The sequence below is a fragment of the Theobroma umbraticum genome, unplaced genomic scaffold (assembly GCF_002168275.2).
Source record: "Theobroma umbraticum cultivar Fairchild unplaced genomic scaffold, ASM216827v3 scaffold_2.0, whole genome shotgun sequence".
In the NCBI taxonomy this organism is placed as follows: Eukaryota; Viridiplantae; Streptophyta; class Magnoliopsida; order Malvales; family Malvaceae; genus Theobroma; species Theobroma umbraticum.
This window is the reverse complement of record NW_018397277.1, coordinates 1692464-1714206: the sequence shown is the minus strand read 5'-3', so window position 1 is coordinate 1714206 and position 21743 is coordinate 1692464. Positions and strand designations below refer to the sequence as shown.

General features: G+C 35.5%; 1 protein-coding gene across 1 annotated transcript; it reads left to right on the top strand.

The window, feature by feature from the left end:
- The first annotated feature begins 7081 nt into the window (after nt 1–7081).
- Nucleotides 7082–8936, top strand: LOC110427653 (C2H2 and C2HC zinc fingers superfamily protein). Its single transcript, XM_021443202.1, has 2 exons — nt 7082–8409; nt 8484–8936. Exon 1 carries the CDS (start codon nt 7178–7180, stop codon nt 7970–7972), a length of 795 nt encoding a protein of 264 aa, XP_021298877.1. The 5' UTR covers nt 7082–7177; the 3' UTR covers nt 7973–8409; nt 8484–8936.
- Nucleotides 8937–21743: the final 12807 nt, after the last annotated feature.

The following is a 21743-nucleotide window of genomic DNA, read 5'->3' as shown; positions in this document are numbered from 1 at the left end:
TTTTAATGATCGCATAATGGGTTTCTAATTATTACTTGACATTAACTTTTAATAGCGGTTACCTAATATTAGAACTCTTCTTAATAATGTAATTCATTGCATGCATTAAAGCCTTTTCTTGTAACTGCCACTTTTGACAAAATATATATAGAGCATTGACGATTTAGTTGAGAGCTCTCTTCCTTTCGAAGCTAACACATTCTCCTCTAGAGTTATTCTCTCTAATTCTCTTATACTTCATAATTCTCTTCTTATTGTCTTTCATCTGCCACGATACTTAGTATATCAAGAACTGCTCTGATCTTCCTCTCCGTCGCTTCCGACACATCCTTTACTTGTTTGCAACGCTTTCTTTCTCTATCACAAGAACCCTTTTTACAACAATCAAGCGCAGCATAACAACTTTCAAAATCATGCAACATTCAACTTTTCAAGTCTCATTTATTTGAGCAATTCTTCTATTTTGGTTTTATTTTCATTTGTCAAAATTTATTATTTTAATTTTTTTTATCTAGTATTATGGTGTATTTAGATTATTTTGAAATTATAAACTTCATTTCAATTTCAAAAATAGTCTAGATTGAATCATCCTCTCAAGGTCGAAATCACCTAATTCAATTCTACCAATAGTGTCTTTTAATCAAGGCACTTGTGGAGATTATTGAGATAAGACTTTACTATTTTTTGTCAAAAAATAACTGGCAAGTCTAACAGAATTAATGGTGACAAAAGAGATATCAACATTAGCAAAATATCGAAGACAAAAATAAAGAGGGAGTTGCCCTACCTAAATCCTATGGCTGTCGATGGTATGATAATACCATTAACAAATGAGAGAAATTTTGAAACCGAGTTGAGCATAATAATAATACATTTTTGGCTTTCTTCACAATTCCTTATCATGACTCGGTCTTAGAGGTGGAGATCCGAAGCCTAGTGATCTACCTATCTCTGCTCTATTTTAGAGATTGACTAATTAACAGCCATGCCAAAAGCCCCACAGTAAACTCATGAATTCACTCACAATTGGAAAACATGTAAAAGTAATTATATTTTTTTTTATAATTGGAGAGAGAGATTCGAATCATGTTGTTTAAGTAAAAGATTATTTATTAATTAATAAATCAAATGTTCGGGTGTATGTAAAAGTAACTGTATGAATATTTTTGAATGAATAAATGGAAACTTATCCTAGTTGGTAGCGATAGCTAGCTTACGGTAAATAAATAGATTAACTTGTAATAATTGGTTTTTTGAGTATACCAGAAAAGCACCATCTTAGGTTATCTGTCTGGAAGACTAAATAGTTTAAGCTGGAACAGACAAAGAAACCTCAAGTAGACTATATTTAAAATTGAGGGATGACTTGTTGCACACTCGCAACTTACTTGAACTGTACTTGTTTTAATTTAAAAATAGTTTGTCTTGATCTGTGGTTGAATCCAAAACCCACTTGTGAGACCCTAATTTGCATCCATCTGCTTGGATTTTCCCTCGACATATTCTTCCAGAACTAAAGGTCGCCTGTTTGTTTAAGGTTGTTTAAAATAATCACATTAGTTATACATGTAGATAGAAAAGGGAAATGCTGGAAATCCTTTTCTTAGAACAAGTCTCACATGCATAAATAAATAGCTAAATGGGGTTTATATTAATATATTGCATTGAAGTAGATTCCACTCTTCAGTCAAGCATAGGTGCAAAACTGAAATTATTGACAATGTTTGTACACGTTGCACTGGCCACTGCGCAATTGCTGCATGTGATGAGTTATTGTGTACAATAGCCAAAAATGGGCCATGTCTTTCACACACTATATATATCTTTAGATTGTTACTTTGTCTTTAATTGTTAGATATGGCTTTGTCAGTAAAGTCGACTATTGTGGTTGAAAATAAGTAAGTGCTTAGACAGAAAAGGTGAAATTAAAGACGTATGTACCAAAAACAAACGCATGTGACAAGGGAGAAAAGAAAAAGGAAAAAGGAAATAAATTCCTCTATGTGAGGCAGAAAACTTGGCATATACTATTGCATTTCTTTGGATTCGGAGAAGAGAAGATTTGAATTTAGTCTTTTTAAATATGAAATACAAACATTTCTTATTGAAATAAATGTTCTTGTGCAAATTGCTGCGATTAATGATTCATAATCAAATTGACAATATGTGCATATATATATATATATATATATAGGCTGACTAGGAACCATGTGAATTTATTGTTGTGGCAAACTCATAATCAATTAACACCCAAGCAAATAGAAGCATAATTATACACAATAAGAGACAAGAATTTAACGTGGTTTAACACTTCACCAATGAGAGGAAAGCTTCACTAGTTGTAGAGAATTACAATCATATCAACACTAAACAAATAAATATACTCATCTCACACTCCAAAACCAAACACAAACACTCAATCAGAAAACAATCCATAAATAGCCCCGCTCGATCTCACCAAACACAAACTGTCACAAATCTGTACACACTCACATGAGCATTCTTGCTCAGTTTTAGGTATCTACCCACCCAACCCTGCAAACCCTACAACTATCCTGCATCTCTCATATCTCACGCTATTGAGACTACACCTATTTATAAGCTAGCACCACTAAGAAGCCTGATCAACTCTTAGAATTCTTTCCAAACAAGTCGTCTTTTGTCTGTCAAGAAAACTTGACCATACAGATATTTTTAACCAATAAAAGTATCTATCCAAATCTTTGTAGATTTGAATCACAATTTCTGACAATTAAGTGAACATGAAGAACAGAGTGATATTCTAAAATCCGAAGAAAGGATTTTTCCTTTACCCAAAAAGAAAAAACAAAAGAAAAAAGAATTAATTTTCAACATATGTATTTGTCATGTCAAGTGCACATGTCCCTTCCCAACTCTCATGTCTGCAGGTTAGATGTTATGTGGGTTGTGCTTGTGTAGCCGTCTAAGTGTCTCACTTTATTAGCAACCAAAGCACATTTATTTTGTCTCATTGATTGACCCAAAGTCCCCCCCAGTGCCCTCACTCCCAAGACTCGTTTCACGGGAGACTTTAAATTGTGTTAGTATTTAAACTGAAAAAGGTTGATGCAATTTGGCCTTGGTTTTCTTGCTTTATATGTAGACAGTCTAGACTGTAATCTAGGCTTAGCTCCATGCTAGATTATTATCATTTAACACATAATAATGTGATTAATTAAGTCAATTATAGAGAGAGGGTCACTTCATCACATGACTTAAAGCTAACTCCACCCAACCTCCCACCTTTATATTTTAAAAGAGAAGTAGGTAGTGTCACTTGGAATACATGGAGGGGTTTTGTTTTTGAGTCACACCCACATTGTTTGGGATTTGCTTAAAAGTGCTTTGAACATATCCATAAAAGGGATTTCAACTTGAAAACTAAGTCACATTCGGGGGTCATCTTTCTCTCCTTTTTGGATCCTTCCAAAAGTAATGGTTGCAAAAGGAAACAAAAGATGATTAGAAAGTTAATGGAGTTTGTAATATGATAGGATGGTGCCTCAAATAATCTTTTGTTTTTTAATATTGTTTCAATTGGTTAATTTTCCTTGATAAGCACAAACTAAGTGGGCCACACTTGTTGATTCGGGCGATCTTAAATGATAATATCGGCATCCCTTCAATCAACACCAAAGAAAAGCATGATTAAGCCTTGTTAAAAAGTGTTTTTTATATGAGGATGGTGGAAGCCATTGCAACAATGACAAATACCATACCACTGTTAAGAAGACAGTTGTTTATTAATCAACGGGATTGTGAATGTTTGATTGGACAAGTCTTTCACCACCCTTACTTAATTCTCCCCCCTCCCAAATATCAGATGTGGGCTCCATGCCACAAACACTTGCCCATGTGGTCCCAACATGCCCCAACGTGCGCGGGTCCTACCACGGTTTCCACCAATTGGATGCAACCTCACATGGCTTATCCCTCCATTAGTGGAGAAAACCTTGTGCCTATGTCTTGGCTACCTTCCTTGTTACGATTAAATGTATAACCATATTGGCATACACCTCCCAAATCGAATGCATTTCCCTCTCTTCTCATCTTCTACCCATCATGTGTTTCGACTTGTGCATATCTAAAGTACTTCCTTTGTTAGAGTTTGGATAATGGTTCCTATTCTGTTAGGTAATGTTGGAGAAACTGGGAACTTTCAGTTAGGGCTCGCTCATATACGGTTCCTACTCTCATTTGACATATGTCTTTGCGCAAAATAGTGAACAAGTCCTCAAGAAAATCAACATACATACTGTTTGGGAGTGCAATTCATTGAAAGCCCCAATGCCACTCTCTCAACACCATGTGTCCGTTGGGAAAAAATGCCTTGAATGAAAGACAATTCAAATATCAAGTGAAGCCAAGAACTAGTACAAACTTTACTTGGCCAACACTGGTCCCAACAACCCTATGTGAACTCTTTAACCTTTATGAGTATGACTACTCACATTTGTTTGTGGTCACTTCACAGCACAATATTTACTTTTTAAGTGAGACCAACTTCCTTGAGCCCCATAGTGGGTGATGGTGGCCCAACCTTGGGTCTTTTTTATGTGTATATATATATTTTTCCCCCTAACCTTCCAAGGAGTGAGAAGGAAAGACCCAAAGGGAAAAATCATTGGATCCACGTAATAAAGCAAAAAGGTAGTTAGGTTTAATAAAGGCATGTTTTTGTAAACTAATGGAGATCCCAATCCAAGTCCTGAATCTATGTGCATGAATAATTTCAGGTTTCCTATACATAACTCGATGTTGTAAATGGGGGACTTAAAATAAGTTTAGGTCCCCACATAAGTTAATGCATGAATGGGTCATTACAACCATCCCATCCTTCACCTGCTTATACGAATCCACAAGAAAATTGTCGTTCCTAAGGGAAATAAAGAATCTAAGGACATCCTCTTATGCAACAAGCCAGTCTTGATATAGGTATAGGATGATGGGTTTTTTTTTTTAATTTAAAGAAAGTAATTCAAACTCGATTATTTTTATGTAAAAGCTATACGTATCTATTATTAAATTAAATGTTTAGATGCGTATAAATTTATATGTAAATAAATTATGGAGACAAGTATAAAAAGAATGGGCACATGTTGACCCTAGTAATATTCATGATTAATTATCGGATCAAACGGTTGGAAAAGAAGATAAGCTTTGGAGCCAAAGGTGATGATGAGATGATGGGGGGGTTGATAAGTATATTTAATTGTATGAAAAAATGGGCAAAAAGTGAGAGAGGCGTTTGAATGGAACACACATGAGAAAGAGGAGACAAGGTGGGTCATATTTGGAGTTGTGACCAAGACTTGGTAAGAGCTTTTGAATAATAATACACACATTAATTATGCTCTTTTTTAAGTGGGGAAGAGAATAGAAAGAAACCCAAAACCCTCTCTCTCGTAGTTAGTAAGATTCCGAGAGATCTGAGGCAAAGAAAGAAAAGCATATAGAAATATAGGTTTCAACGTCAATCACGCAAACATCCTAAACAATTATTCATCATCTACACGTAAACATGGGGCCCCTTCCATAGTTGTAAACACCTGAACAATCGTCCGTTATCATCCATCCATCTACACTTACATAGACTTAGACATCCCGAAACCCAATACATACATGCCCTTTCAAGCAAGCTAACCAGACCTGAGCTTGCCATGTTGACTTTATTCACTGAACTGCCAATGCAACTCAACAAAGAAGGAAGAAAAAGAACACAAAAGTTTTATCGAATGTGAAACATGCGTATCCCTTGCTAGATATGCACGATGAAGGCGATGTGGACACTTGGCCTAAGGCCCTAAAGCTGTTCCAACTCGTGATCATTTTCTATATATTTTCTTCATTTCTTAGTGTTATTAATTACCTTAATCATTCAAACTGCAAATCTAAGAATCTTAAATAGCATTAGCCATATCTAAATCATAGGTTTCCTTTTTTTTTTTTTTTGCTGTAATTTTAGGATTAGAACTAATACTAAGAAGTGTCATGCTTGCATGGATACACATGCTTTGACTTTTTATAGAGAGAGAGAGAGAGAGATTGCGGGGTGGAGGGGGCAAGAGTGGTGGTGGGTGGCGGTGTCGGCTCCTGAGATTGAGCTGAACATAAGTGTGGAATAGAGAGAGAGACAGCAGCAAGGGCTAAAAATGGAAAGAAAAATAAAACAAAAGAACAGCAAGTGGTGAGAGAGAAATGGGAATTGGGCATTTTTTGGCACAGATATGTCAGGGAACACAGAGATGGGCATCACGGCGTCACATTGGAGATCGTTCCACTAACATGTCCATACAAAAAAAAGAAAGTCCCCCAGTTTTCCAACATGTGTCATCATGTCAAATGGAGTTCTTATTATTACAGTCAAATGTCATTTTGTTTGTTTGTTAGCAGTACCATTTTGTTAATTAAAAACCAATCTAGTTGTGAGACCATGCCACCACTCACAAGGCGCCATCGACCTAGCTAAGTCTAGCTGAACATCAGTCATCAGATTACCAGCTAGCTCGCTCTATGGAATTGCACGTGTCGAGTAAGCATTGTTTGGGACCTGCCATTAACCCAACCTTGTGCAATCAACTTTGTTGGCTTCTGATTTGCCATTTTCACTTAAAAACTTTCATCTACAGGAATTCAAAGCAAGTGGTCCAGATCAGTAGCCCTCCTGTCTGTTTTCTAACCTAATTGTATTATGTTCTCAAGAAAAAAGAAAGAAAGAAAGAAAGAAAACCTGCCCTCTGTCAATTGAACTTTTTGGTACCAATTTGTCAAATGCTCCTCATGTCCCTGAAACCCATATATATCAAACATTATGGACCAACTCAATCATTTTATTCTTATACTAGCTAAAAGACCCAAAAGAAAAAAGAAAATGAAAATCATATTCTAAAATTTTATATATGTGCAATCATGAATTATTTTATGGCAGCAGAGAAAAAGAGAATTTAGCTATAACCCGAGACAAAGTGCATCCCCTTGGGTCCCCAAGCGTTATTGGGTCGTGTTCCCATGTACTCTCTCTCTCTCTCTCTCTCTATCTCGTTCCCCTTGGGATATCCGAAATCTTTCTTTCCCTCTCTCTCTCTGTGTCTCTCTCTCTCTGATTTACTGTACACATTTTAGTAACCCTTTTTATTCTGTATATATACCCCCACACATGCAACTCTGCTCTTACATTGCATTACATACGCTTCTTCATTTCTCTTTCCTCATCTCTCTCTCTCTCGTTTCTTCTAGCATGGCAGAGCTAGAGTACCAAGCTAATACTAAAACCAACGGCGCCACTGCACGATTAAAGCTCTTCGGCTTCAGTGTCTCAGAAGACGACGATGTTTCAGACTCTAGCACCACCACCAAAGCTCCATCTTCAGGGTCACCAGAGCCAGGTGGATTCCCTGCTCCTGGTGACCGCAAATACGAGTGTCAGTATTGTTGCCGTGAGTTTGCCAACTCTCAAGCCTTAGGTGGTCACCAGAACGCTCATAAGAAGGAAAGGCAACAACTAAAGCGTGCTCAGCTTCAAGCCACTCGCAGCGCGGCCGTTTCAATTTCTAGAAATCCTATGATCTCTGCTTTTGCTCCTCCCCCGCATCTCTTAGCGTCAGCTACACCCGTTGTACTGCCAGCTGCGGCGGGGCCATCGTGGGTTTACTTGCCACGAGGAGGGCCACCACCTTTCCACGTCTCACATGGGTGTGTGATTCCGACTGGTGCAGGTGGCGGCGGCGGTGGTGGAGTGGGGAGGGGGCTAGGGGCCTTACCTTATGGCGGTGGGGTTGTGGGGGATTCGGGCTTAGTAGTTGGCCCGCAAGTGATGCAAAGTAGGGCCCACCATGGACGGGACGTAGATGGGCCCTCGTTGAGTAGGTTCTCAAAGGGAGACGGCGGGCCCAGTTTTGACGATGCACTGGGCTTGGATTTGCATCTTAGTCTTGCTCCAGCCGGGCCATGACTTGGGCTTTCGGTGTGGGGGAATCTTCTTTGTACATTTTCAACAAATTTATTTATTTATTTATTTTTCTACGAGGAAATTATTTGTTTCACTTGCACATACTTTTTTCCTTTATTTTCTTAACTTATAATTCAGTTAATTTTCCTCACCAATTCTCAATTTTTGTGTTAATATCTAACTTTAGAATCAAAAGTTTAGTGTATGTAATTTTTCTGTTTTTTCGGCACTATGACTTTTCTTTATGTATTAGCAAATTGAAAGTCGAAACCCCACAAGCGAGAAACGAGATCCTAGGTGAAAGGGGAGTGAAGAAGTGATGGAGGAATGACAACCCTATGGAAAAACTGGGACCTTTCATTACAATATGAAGTGAAATGTGATTTCATCTAATGAAACGCACTCTACTGCCTTGTTACTTGCCTGGTGGCTGTGGAAAGGTAGGATTCTTACACACTTTTGTCTCTTCATTTCTCATTACATGTCAAAACCTTTGACCAAAACTGAGGTTCAGATGTACTTGGAAGGCATTCGGTAGAGGTGGGGGAAAAGGGTACTGAAATATTGGACGGTTTATTACCAGGCAGCTGTTTCTGGTATTATTGGTCTGTTACCTTTCGGAAACCTTAATTTTCACCATCAGGAATGTCCCGAAAACAAAGTTAATTAGCCAGAATTCCTCCCCAATGTCCTGAGCAGCTGGCTTGATGCTGGAGATTATGACAATTGATGAAGCAGGCTCTCGGAGTTTTTTTGGAAATTCTAGTTTAATGCTTTGTTTTCCCTCGTGATCCCATAATTATGACCCTGTTGGTAGGCAATTGACGGATTGATATGCAGAACCAATCAGCATAAAAATCTTACTTTTCAGATTTAGATCAATCATGTTAAAAAAAAAACCACTCTGATAGCCTGTAACACAATGGTTTGCCAATAAGAAATAGAAATTGAGGTGGAGTCGAAGTTTGGATAATCAAACTGTGCTCTTTGCTTTTTATTTATTCAGAAACAGAAGTGGTCATTAGCTTCGGGATTCTCTTTTTTATGTAGAATTACGTAGCATATATCCAATAAATTAAGTGGGGTCGGAGACAATTCAAGCTGGATTGCAACTTGAAGCCAATTACTATCTTTTCAAACTTTTCGAGTCGAAATCTGATAGGCGATTCGTGCCCATGTCTTGAATCATCTCTAACAGGAAATCATTAACAGTAAGTTGTCAGTGTTAGTACAAACAAGACATGTCAAAGTGAAGAGAAAGTCTTCAAACCCAAAATTTGTCTTATCATGTTTAAAAAAGAGAAGGCATTGCTGTGATAACAGTGCATCCACCTGTATACACATGAATCATGCAGCTAGTTTCTGCTATTCAAGCTGTTGCTTTTATTCTTTCTGAAACTCTCCCTTTTCTCCTTTTCCAAAGGTGCAGTGTTTGTTTCTGTCCACTTAATTGCCATCTTTAACTTTTAGTTTTGACATTAGGGCATCATTATTACTCTTTACTTTGCCTACACACAACACTTTTACCAGATCCAGATTGGTTAGAAAAGAAGATTTTTCTAATTTCTTGATGCAAGGACAAAGTACCCTTGTGGTTTTTTTCTCTTGGAGGGTGAGATATTATTGCCGGAATTGTTGTGTTCTTCTAGTCCCAATAACTCCAACTAACCGTTTGATAGTTTGTTGGTGTTTCTTATGTTGTCACCCTCCCAAGTTGACTATAGGATGATGGAAAATGTGGACTGGGACCCAATACATGCAATCCTGCCCATATTTTGAAATCAGCAGCTTTGATTGGATGAGCTGCTGCGACCCTAGTTTGGAGTCAAAGAACACACTCTCTCATTGCCTGCAGGAATCACGAAGAAATTAATCTTAATGTCTTAAGATCTAATGGGTTGGTTGCTGTCCAACTCTTAATCATGAAATCCGAACCACTAGATCAGCTTGAGCCAGGAATAATGCATTTGGTTGAGAGAAAAAAATGGGCTTGTTAATGGCTGCCAGAAATATTGCGGTTCCCACAAATCAGCAACTAGAAGCTTTGTGGGGAAAAAGAAGCTTACGTGTAAGCACTTAACAAGATAATGTAGGGGAAAGAACCTAAATGCATCATTCTAGGGTTTGTCCACTAACTTGGAACAGAATAAAATGGTCAAAAGGGCAGGTGGCAGTGGCAACCCCCAAAGTCATACCTTTTTCGGTGCAAAGTGAAGTTCAGAATCTTAAAGCGTTCAACATGTATAGCTAGCCATAAGGTCGGTGTCAGGCCTTTCCTTGTATTTTAATTGCAACTTCCACAAGGAAGATTTAGCCAAGTGCGAACACACCAATTTTTCTGTCTTGAAGTTGATTCTCATCATAGGTTTTGGCATTACATCCATGTATTATTTGGAGAAAGTTTTCTTGGATTTAGGGTTGAAATGCCTAGATGAGCGCCGATAATTGGTTTGAAGAAGTTGATGGTAATGTGAATGGTGAAGGTATCGCAAGAGGGAAGCAGGGCTAGGAATCAGATTCCACGAGAAGAACAGAATTCTAATATCAAATTGGATTGTATGCTTTTGGTTTACCTTCCATCTTTCATCAGCTCAAGTTAAAGCTTTTGGTGGTATTTGGTTTGGGGAGAGAGAGAAGAAAGGTGGAAGAGCACAATCATAGGTTTGACAACTGGTGCACTTGAAAAAGTTTCTTCTTCTCGTAAGACCTTTTTGACATATGAGTACTACAAAATACGGCTCCTAGTGGTTGGTGAGGCCGAAACTGATGAGAAAATCAAACCTGTTCCCACATCCTAGCCTTGAACACAAAACCAGCTGCGGATTGGGCCCCAATATTTTGCTTCATCAATGCCACTGAAGCCGATGTCAACACCCACTTAAGTCTCTCTTTTTTGCTTTGTAATTGGTTTCTAGTGGGAGAGTCACCCTCCAATGAAGTTCAATCCGACTCCTTAAATTAATTGAAACCAAAGCGAGGGATTAAATGTCTATCAAATTCACTAGTCACCATGATCCAATCAAATTCACTAGTCACCATGATCCAATCAAATTTGATCACTAAAGTACTTCGCGTGTTCAACACTTTTGAGCATGATAACAAGCTCTCCCAGGGATGAGTTGGGACCAGGGAGCTTTGTTGTCAATGAGGCAGTCATTTCTGCTAAATGTTGTGCTTCTGCCAACTGGTTGGATCTTGATAGAGAAGATTACAAGATAAGCAATCAATTCAATTTTGTTCAGTTTGCTTTATTATTTTCAAACCACATTCCAAGATTAACCTCAAGATTGGGTGATCAAATTCATACTTTTTCACAGAAAACGACTTGGGACATTATGGTGGGCACGTCATGACCTTTTTTTTTTGTTTCACACAAATCAAATTTCTTGTTGGTGGGTGTGGCTAGTTGCTCCATTGCAAGGCAGTCTAATTATTTATTATTGATGCTTATATTGATTTCTTTCCTTTTCCTACAATAACCAGAAATTTGTGTAATCCAACATGCAAGGATATTGTATGCCTAAGAAATAATTCTATCAAAAGAAATCCAGGTAGTTCACCAAAAATTAATGGCATATCGGCAGTAATTAATATCTTTACAAGCTAACACATAAATTATAAAGCTGCCTTGGAAAGGTTGAGATACCAGGATATGCAGCCTCTCTACCGAGTCAAGTGAGCATACTTGATTGGATCAGCTTAATTTAACTTCATTTGCTTCATTTTCAACTCCTGAGAAAGCTAGAATGCTAATAAATTAGCCTTTTAGCTAAACATATGTCACAATATCTTATTTTTGAATGTATATATACCTGTGTGTGCACAAATGTGCATGTGTGTCTATGAGCTATCAAATTTGTTAGAATTAACATGCATACTAGGAATACTTGTTTAGGATTTTAAATTTGTAGACAGTTATTGTTACTTTTTTTTCTTTACACATGTTGTTAGTGGCTTTAGTTGTTAGTTTTAATTCCTTATCCAGTTATGGTTTTTCTTTATTGTACTTGAGCTTTAAGAAGCCAAGATATCCTAAATGAAGATACAACTCTATTAGCCTCTGTTTTGCTGATATTCTTATCCTAAGCCTTTTCTCAAATTTTATCCTTTTCTTTCTTAATTTGTTTAAATGGTATCAGAGCACCCAAAGATCTCAAAGAATCTATGAAACTTCTTTTGCTTTTCCTTTGACCTCCAAAACAAAGAAAAAAAAAGAAGCTTGAACCTCTGAAACCTAAGACCATTAAGAAAAACTCAATAGACCCCTCCAGCTTCAGTTCACCTTCACCACCTATTTTCACAAGTAAAAATTTTCTCATGTGGAGTGTTAAAAATGAAAGTTTACTTGAGAGCTTTTGATTTGTGAGAAATTGTAGAAACTAGGAGTGAGCCACTGGAGTTAAGAAGAGATCCCATTATTGCACAAATCATGCAAAAAATGTGAGGAAATGACTAAAGATACAAGTCTCGTATATACTTGGCAATTTCATATTTCATCTTTATTCACATAATAGCCTGTGAGACAGGTAAGGAGGCATGGGACAAGTTTAAAAAGCAATACTAGGGAAGTGCCCGTACACAACAAATGAAATGCTTAATTTATGGAGGGAGTTTGAGCTATTAAGGATGAAAGAAAAGGAATCGATAATGGATTACAGGGATAAGGTTATGAAGATGGTTAATTAGCTAAGGCTTTTCGGTGAAGAGTTGAATGAGATGAGAATAGTCAACAAAATATTTGTAAATCCTTCTCAAAAATTTAAGTTCAAGATCTCATCATTGGAAAACTCCAAAAATCTCTTAGCTCTTACTGTGACCAAGCTTGTCAATGCTTCCAAGCTCAAGAACATAGAAAAACCATGAGAATTGATGATAAGAGTAAAAATACTTGACTAATAAAGCAGAAAGAAATGTTAATGGTGGCAACAAAAAGAAAGAAATGGAGAAAAGAAAACCAAATGGAAGATACTATCCATGCCAACACTGCAAAAAACGAAATCATCTTGAGAAATATTGATGTTTTAGGTCGAATGTGAGATGTATAACTTGCAATCAACTTGGCCATCTTGAGATGGTCTGCAAGACCAAGGCAAACAACTAAGATGAAAAAGAAATGGTGGTTAAACACAAAGAGGAGACAAAAAGAGTTTTATTCATGGCCAAGAAATTTGAAGTTTCAAAGAAGGATGAAATATGGTTCATTAACAGTGCATGTTCGAATCACATCACTAGCAATGACAATATTTTTGCTAACCTCGACAAAGATTTCACATCTTAAGTTGAAATTGGCAATGAGGACTATCTTAAGTTTTATGGAAAAGGAACAATTGAAGTGGAAACTCCTAAGAGTATGAAGAAAGTTCCTCATCTTTTCATTCACCAAAAGTAAGTTATAACTTGCTAAGTGTTGGGTAGTTACTTGAAGAACATTATTCATTTATGTTTGAGGACAAGTTGTGCACTGTATTTGATCCCAGCAATAAGAAGTTTTTCTCTATTGCCATGAAGAATAAGTGTTTTCCTTTAGATGAGAAGGAAACACATCATCAAGCTTACAATGCATTGATCAAACTGAACAATGGCATAAAAGGCTTGGTCATGTGAACCATGATTCTTTGAAGCACATGGCATCATCAAATCTAGTTGAAAGTCTACCAAACATGATCAAGACAAAACTATTGTGTGATATACGTAAGTATGGGAAACAAACCAAAAAAGATTTTCGAAAGTAAAACACATGGAGAGTTGCTGACAAGTTGGAGTAAGTGCACTCATATTTAAGAGGTCCCATCTTTTAGCAATCATTCAACGGTAATAAGTACTATTTACCTTCATTGATGATAAATCTAGATTCAACTAGGTTTATTTTCTTAAGAAAAAGTCTAATGTGTTCAATTGCTTTATTAAGTGCAAAGTGCTTGTTGAAAATCAAGCTAGAAAATCAATTAAGGCACTTAAAACAGAAAACGGAGGCGAATATGTCTAATGAGTTTGAAAGACACTTGGTTAAGTGTGGCATAAAGCACCAACTCACAATTCTCTACAATCCATAACAAAATAGAATTGTTGAGAGAAAAAATAAGACTTTGCTTAAGATGGTTAGATGCTTAGTTTTTTTTCAAAAAAACTACCAAAAACATTCTAGACTGAGTCAGTTAACACTGCCAATGATTTGTTAAATATCATTTGCACCAAAGCTCTTGTAAATGAGACTCCACATGAGTCATGGTATAATGTTAAACCTTCAGTGAGTAGTTGCCAGGTATTTAGATGTATAGCTTTTGCACAAATTCCAAAATGTAAAAGATCAAAGCTTAATGAAAAGTATAGAGTCACCATCCATCTCAAACTTAGTGAATCAAGTAAGCACTATTGACTCTTTGATGTAATGATAGGAAAAGTTTTTCCTTGCAAAGATGTGGATTTTGTAGAAAACAAAAAATTAGAATTAGACCTCCAAGGAAATTGAGTTGTTAGATGACTTGAGAATTATTGATGATAGTGAAACTGCTCCAACTGAATTAATAAATGAAGAAGATGTGGATGACTTACATGTTTGAGGAACAAGAAGTCTTCAAGAAATATATAAGAGATGTCATGTGACCATGATAAAACCCTTATCATTTGATGAAACCTTCAAATCTTATGATTGGAGAAAGGCAATGCAAATTAAGGTAGAGATGATCAAATAAAACAACACATGGCAACTTGTTCAAAGACCAACCACTCACAAAGTAATTAGGGTTAAATGGGTCTTTAAGACCAAAGTAAATCCTAATGGCACTATCAATAAGTTGAAGGCTCGATTAGTCGTAAAAGGCTTCTTCAAGAGTATAGTGTTGATTATACTGATACGTTTATGCTTGTTGCAAGACATGACACTATTGGATTATTAGTTGCCCTTGTAGCTAAAAAAAAGGTGAAGCCATGGCACTTAGATGTTAAATCGGCTTTCCTAAATGACACACTTGAAAAAGATGTTTATATTGAACAACCACAAGGCTTCACAGAACCTAGAAAAGAAGCCATGGTTTGTAAGTTAAACAAGGCACTTTATGGCTTGAAGCAAGCTCCTCAAGCTTGGTATGGGCAAATTGATTCTTACTTTTACAACAAAGGTTTCATCTGTAATGACAATGAACCAACACTATATATAAGAGATTTTGGTTTCCAACAACAAATTGTAGTCTCCAATTATGTAGATGACATACTCCATACAAGTCTAGATAGCTCACTTAAGGCCATATTCAAACAAGAAATCATGAAAGAATTCAAGATGATAGATTTGAGGTTAATGACTATTTTTTTTTACTGAAAATTATTAAATCTAATGAATGGATTTTTATCTATTAAAGGAAGTATCCTTCGACTCTGCTAAAGAAGTTTAGCATCAATGAATGTGAGCTTGCATCAACTCCATTAGCTATAAATCTGAAGTTAACAAAAGAAGATGGCTCGGGTGTTACAAATGCTACATACTACAAAAGCATTATTAGTAGTGTACTTTACTTAATAGATTCTAAACCTGAAATAATGTTCAGTGCTAGCTTAATGTCCAGATTCATTGTTAGAAGGTTAGCTTAAAAGATAAACCTCAAGAAGGGGTGAATTGAGTATTTTAAAAAATCTTTGAAACTGTTTGAGAATTAAGGCATTCTTTGCAAAGTAATGATGAAAAGCCCTTTGAAAACAATGAAGGAAAATTATAGAAATTCTTTTGTAAATGGTTCAAAATAGATTTAAGAAATCAATGAAAATGAAAAACAATTTTAACAAGCAAGTAAAAGACTATTAGTATGTGCCTTTGAATTGGTTAAGAAATATATATTATCATTTAATGCATAATTAATCACATAACCATATGTGATAGAGGTTTTTCTTTATGTTAGTACAAAAAATAAGGAGTTATTAAGTACTAATTGTATGAAACCCATAGAACATAAAAGGCCTTGCAAGGGAATTGTAAAATTGATATAATTATAAGATCTTTATGCATCAAAGTCATGCTTCTAAAATAGTTCCTAGTCATTATGTTGTCAAGATAGGGCATTGAAAGTGCTCAAAGACTAGTATATGTTAAGCGTCTTTACTTGAGAAATAAGGAATCGATCTCATAGATTGAAGTACATGGGATACTTGAGGATAATATGTCAATACTTTTTAAAGAACAAATTCATTGAACATGATACACTATGAGAACTCCACTTGGTATTTCACTTATGTATCTATGGAATATGTTTTCATGTGATAGTAATATAACTAGTCCGTGAACTTGAAACACTAAGCCTTTTTATATGGAGAATGACATTATTTGATTTTACCTCTACGGGTCTGGAGGCAATCAGATGCCTAAACAATGTGCTTTTGGGTATAGTATGAAGTGGACAAAGGTGAATGAGTAATCGGGAAAAGATTCATGACCTCAAGTGATAAGAGGGGATATATCTCATGTGTTCTTAATTTAAAATTAACTTATATAAAGTGATGGGCCAAAGCATGATGAGTTTGAGGAATGTTAGTTTCCTAAATTCATAAGGTTAATCATAAATTATAACTAAAATTGAATGTCATAAGTAGACATTGAGCCATGCTTAATGACATATTTAAGACATATGATGAAAGGACCGTATTGCATTAAGAAGCTTCTTAATGAAGTGTTTTATCAAATTCTTTAATTAACTCTTTAGCATTTGGGTGGTCATAATGTGTTGCTAAATACCACTCATTATCTATAAATATAAATTAATTATTAAATTGATATTTAATTATGATTTATATTTATTGTCAACATGTTAGAAGCCAAATGAGTCACACATCAAATAACATGATTGAGATTAAAAAAAGATAATCAATTAAGTTGGACTTAATTGATGTAGACAAAAATTAAAGTAAAAAAATTAATAAGGACTTAATTCAATAAAAATACATATGTCGTATCTAGGGTTACAACTAAGTTTGGCTATATAAATATGTTATGTTAGCCAACTTAAACATTAAGCCTTAAGTCACTCTTCTTAGACGAATCATAAAAAGAAGAAAAAGAAAAATAGTTTTTCTTGTCTGACAATAATAGGATTTGGCTAAGCTTGTTTTGGTCTTCTTTTTTTTTTTAGAATGAAAACTTGCTAGCACTAGTAAAAAAGTTTACCTTGAGAAGGTCTTATTCTATCACTGTATGGATTACTATTAGAGGCTAAACACTTGGGTGGCTAAAAATTTGACAAATCTCAAAGGTGAAGAAATAAAAATTTCAAGTGCAGGGTTTCAGACTACATTTTGCGACTAGCATAATTTTGTTTCTAGTTTCTTACTACATCACAAGCTTTTTTTAATTTAATTGACTCTTGATTATGATATCTAAAGCAAGGTATATGACACTTGAACTTATGAGTGTTCGTAATTAATCTGAAAAATTACATAGAAAAATACAAACAATTGATCTTTGGGGATTCAACTACTTTTTTGATTAATTTCATGTTTAAGTATGAGACTAAATCCCAGCAAAGGCATACAAAGATTTATAGAGGTTCGGCCTCAATACTTATGTTTTTTCTCATGGCTCACCAAGGAGTTTGAAATCCACTGTGAAACTACCTTTTCAAGGCTCAAGCATAACCTTGACAACTAAGTCTTTTTAGGCTTAGACTTAACCTTTACAATAGTTTTTTAAAGGATTGGACTCAACCCCTTAACCTTTTACTTTGATTAAGGTACAACCACTCTTAAATACAATATACCTTTATAGGTTAAAATATAACCTTTACAATGGATTACATGAAAGATAAGAAGAAAGCTTAAATGCATTTAAGAAAGCTAAATGAAGCAGTAAATATAGTGAGAAAATGAAAGCTTAGCAAAGAAGTATAGGAACTTAAGGCTCAAGTAAGCAAAGATGATGAACATTTGATTTAGAAAGTGATTCTTAAGGAATTTACTATTTTATCTTTCACTTTTCCTTGAAAACTCTTTTCTAGGTGTTTTCTCTCTTGAAAGTCATGCCTCAAACCTCTATTTATATGTTGGTGTCCAAAAATAGCCATTTAAGCAAGTGTGCTTGAAAATGTAGCCATTATTCATATCTTTTTTTTTTTTTGCTTGTTAGAGGTAAGGTATTGATACTTTCGATATAGGTCTCAATACTTTAATTGCCAAAATCAATTGAGGCCTTGATACTTCTATTGCATGTCTCGATACTTGTTCTTCCTTGAGATTTCCCAGACTGAAGCATGTCTCGATACATCTATAACTTGGTCTCAATACATCTGTAACTTGGCCTCAACACATAGCAGTTTGCTCTCTTGAAATCAATTCTGGAGATGATGCCTTGATACTTTGCAAGCAAGTCTCAATACTTAGACACTTACTATTTGGAATTTGAAGTTCTGAAGATAAGGTCTTGATACTTTATCGATGAGTCTCGATACTTCAGCACTTGCTATCTGGAAATTGAAGTTTAGAGGTGAAGTCTCGATACTTTGGCACTTACTTTCTTAAAATTGGCATTTCTGAACCTATGTCTCGATACCTTCACATGATGTCTCAATACTTATGCTTCCTTAGGCTGTTTCTGAGACATTTTAAACTTGAAGTCTTGATACTTACCCAAAAAGTCTCGATACCTTAGTGTTGTGAAGCATTTAAAGCATTTTGAGCTTTAAATGCTTAGCCAATTTTTCATATAAATGCTTAAGGGGTTTAGTGAAGTTTCAACACACTTACCCACTTATATTTTGGTCATTTGATTTTATCATTTCAAAACAAGGATCAATTTTGAAGCTAGCATTCATGCAATCACCAACCATGAATCATTTCTTTGCAACAAAACGAATATTAAGTTACATTAAGGGAAGCATTGATTATGGAATCAAGTTTTCCAAAACTTCAAGCAGTGAACTAAGAGGATATGCTAATAATGATTGGGTAGGCAATATAATGACTCAAAGCACACCTTTGGTTTTGTATTCTCATTTGGAAATAGAGTTTTTTTATGGCATTCCCAAAAACTGGAATTAGTGGCACTATCATTTACAAAAGTTAAGTATATCTCAACATCATTAGCTACCAACCAAGCTATATGGTTGACGAAGATACTACTTGATTTGGGAAAAGCCACAACAAAATCTTACTATTCTTTAGATTTGACAATCAAATTGCTATTGCATTAGCCAAAAATCTTATTCAACATGCTTGCACCAAGCACATCAACATGAAATATCACTCAATCCAGGAAGCTGTGAAGAACTTGGAAATTAAAGTCTGTTAATGCTGTTCAAATGAGCAATATGCTAATATCAAGATTAAGAGTTTGTCTAATGAGCAATTCATGTGTATGAGATCTAATTGTAACAACCCTGATTTTTTGTTAATGTTAACCATTTATAATGTTGGAATAGCTTATGGGTTGATGTGAGCTTGATGTGTATGTTTATGAATTCAAGGAATGCCTATATCCATAGAGAGATGGTCATGAAACGTACGAGAACGTAAAAGCTAAAATGATGTTGTGCATACGCTTGGCACATGAATGATATAATGCATATGTTTGGCACTAAATTGAGTATGATATGTATATAAATTATACTATGTTAATTGATATACTATGTGACATAAAAAATGAATGAGATATTGGTGTGTATGATGGACTTTGTGTTGATTTAAGTGAAATATGAGTGATTGGACATTGTGGGGAAGATTTGCAATGAGTTTAGACTTCAAAACAGCCAATTTTTATGAATTTGGACCTCAAAAGTTAATCCTAGCACATAAAGGATCAAATTTGCGAAGTAAAGATTAAGGGTAAATAATAGCATTAGCCTAGGATTGAGTACAAAAACTTTGTAGTCAATCCTAGGGCAGGGAGTGAGATTTGTGTTAAACAATCTAGTCTAGGATTGAGCACCAAGCTCCTATAGTCGATCTTCATTCTTTCATCTGATTTATCTTAAATTTCACCTCATTTAAAACCTTTTACCTCTAATGCTAAATCTTATATTTGAAATGTTAAAACTGAGAGATTTCACACACAAAAAAAAGCTTAGTTGGTAATTTTCACTTTCTCTCTCAAACCAAACCCTAACTTCCAAGAATGGTATTTTTGAGGCACTTGGAATTATTTAGAGCTTGGGAAATGCTTCTAGAGGTATGATTAAGTGTTTTTGTTGGTTGGTTTCCAATTTAAATGGTTGATAACTTATATTCAACTTGATGCACCTTTGGTGAAAAATAACCCTTTTGAGTTAATTGGAGATTTGGGGTAAATAATTGTGCAACCTAACTTCTAAGGTATGGATTTAGCTTTTTGATGAAGAATTTAAGCTTATTTGTTGAGTTGCTAAAGATTTAGCCATTTTTAGAAAAGCTGGAAATAATCTAAAAGCTAGGATTTGGCTATAAAATGAAAAGTTATGGCATACATAATAATGCTCATGTAGTGTTGGTGCTAGATGATTAGAAGAATGAGAATGATGCTCAAGTACCAAGTTGCATGAATTGAAGCTAAGGCATAAGTGAGTTGAAAGTACAAGTGTTGACAAAGAACCCTTGAATTGTCAATGTGAGTGGGAAACTTTTATGCATAGAAGCATAATGACTAGGGTGCATATGTGCTTCAATAATGATAATACATAATGTATGCTATGTATGAACTATAAGCATGTCTAGAGGTAGAATTCATAGACTAGAAAATATGTGAGAATGATGTGATACACCTAGAAGGATTATGCCTAGGCTAATGATATTAATGTGAATATGAGTTAATGTAATAGAAATGATGAGACTATGTTGAATGTCTATATGATCAGCATGTCTAAAAATGTTATGTCTAGACTAGTGAATGTTATAAGACTTACATGATATGCTTGGCAGGAATATACCTAGGTTAAGGGATTAATAGGCTCGTGAATATTTTCTGAGTATGAGAATCAAGGCATGATGACAAATGATTGACTAGGTATGATGACAACCATGATGATTAATAAGTTAAGTGGAGTGATATGTTCCATTCGTGGATGGTTTCGGACGATGTTATGATGTTGCTTATGCATGCTCCATCCATGGAGGAGTTTCAAATGATGGATATTATGAGATTGAGTGTGTCTATATCCTGGTGACTATATATGTTCCATTGACAAGGATGGTGGTTTTGTCCTACCTGTGATTCTTGTCTGCTGTGCAATGATAACTATGTTCGTGCCTCAGGGACGGTAGTAAACATGGGTAGTGGTTGAAAATCCCACCTATGATTCTCGCCTATTGCCTATGATGCTATCTGTCAGGAGATTTACTCTAGATGATGATTGTGATGTCACTTGTAGAGAATACTCCAGGTGATGCCATTCTTTGGGATATTGCCCCAAACGAGGATTATGATGTCATCGGTGGAGAGATTGCTTCAGACAATGACTTTGATATTCTACCAGTTAATTTGGCATTGGGTGTGATTTGTTTCTCCATCGGCTAGCCACCATGCATGGTTTGTTGATGTCTAAAGGGGGACCACTTTGTGATATGATGAGATATGATAACTACGTAATGGCATACCTTAGGTTTTGAAATGTGAATTATGTTGTATGATGTCATGATATGATGATTAATGCAAAGCTTGAGGTAAGAGCCATATGCAATAGATATATGATTATGATGTGTTGCATGCTAGTGGAGCTATTATTTAGCGTTGAGGTGAGCACTGTAAGGCATGTATGCTAAGCCATGTATGTAGACAGCCATATGGTGAGTCGGTTCATACGATAGATTATATTGATAAATGGTTATGTTG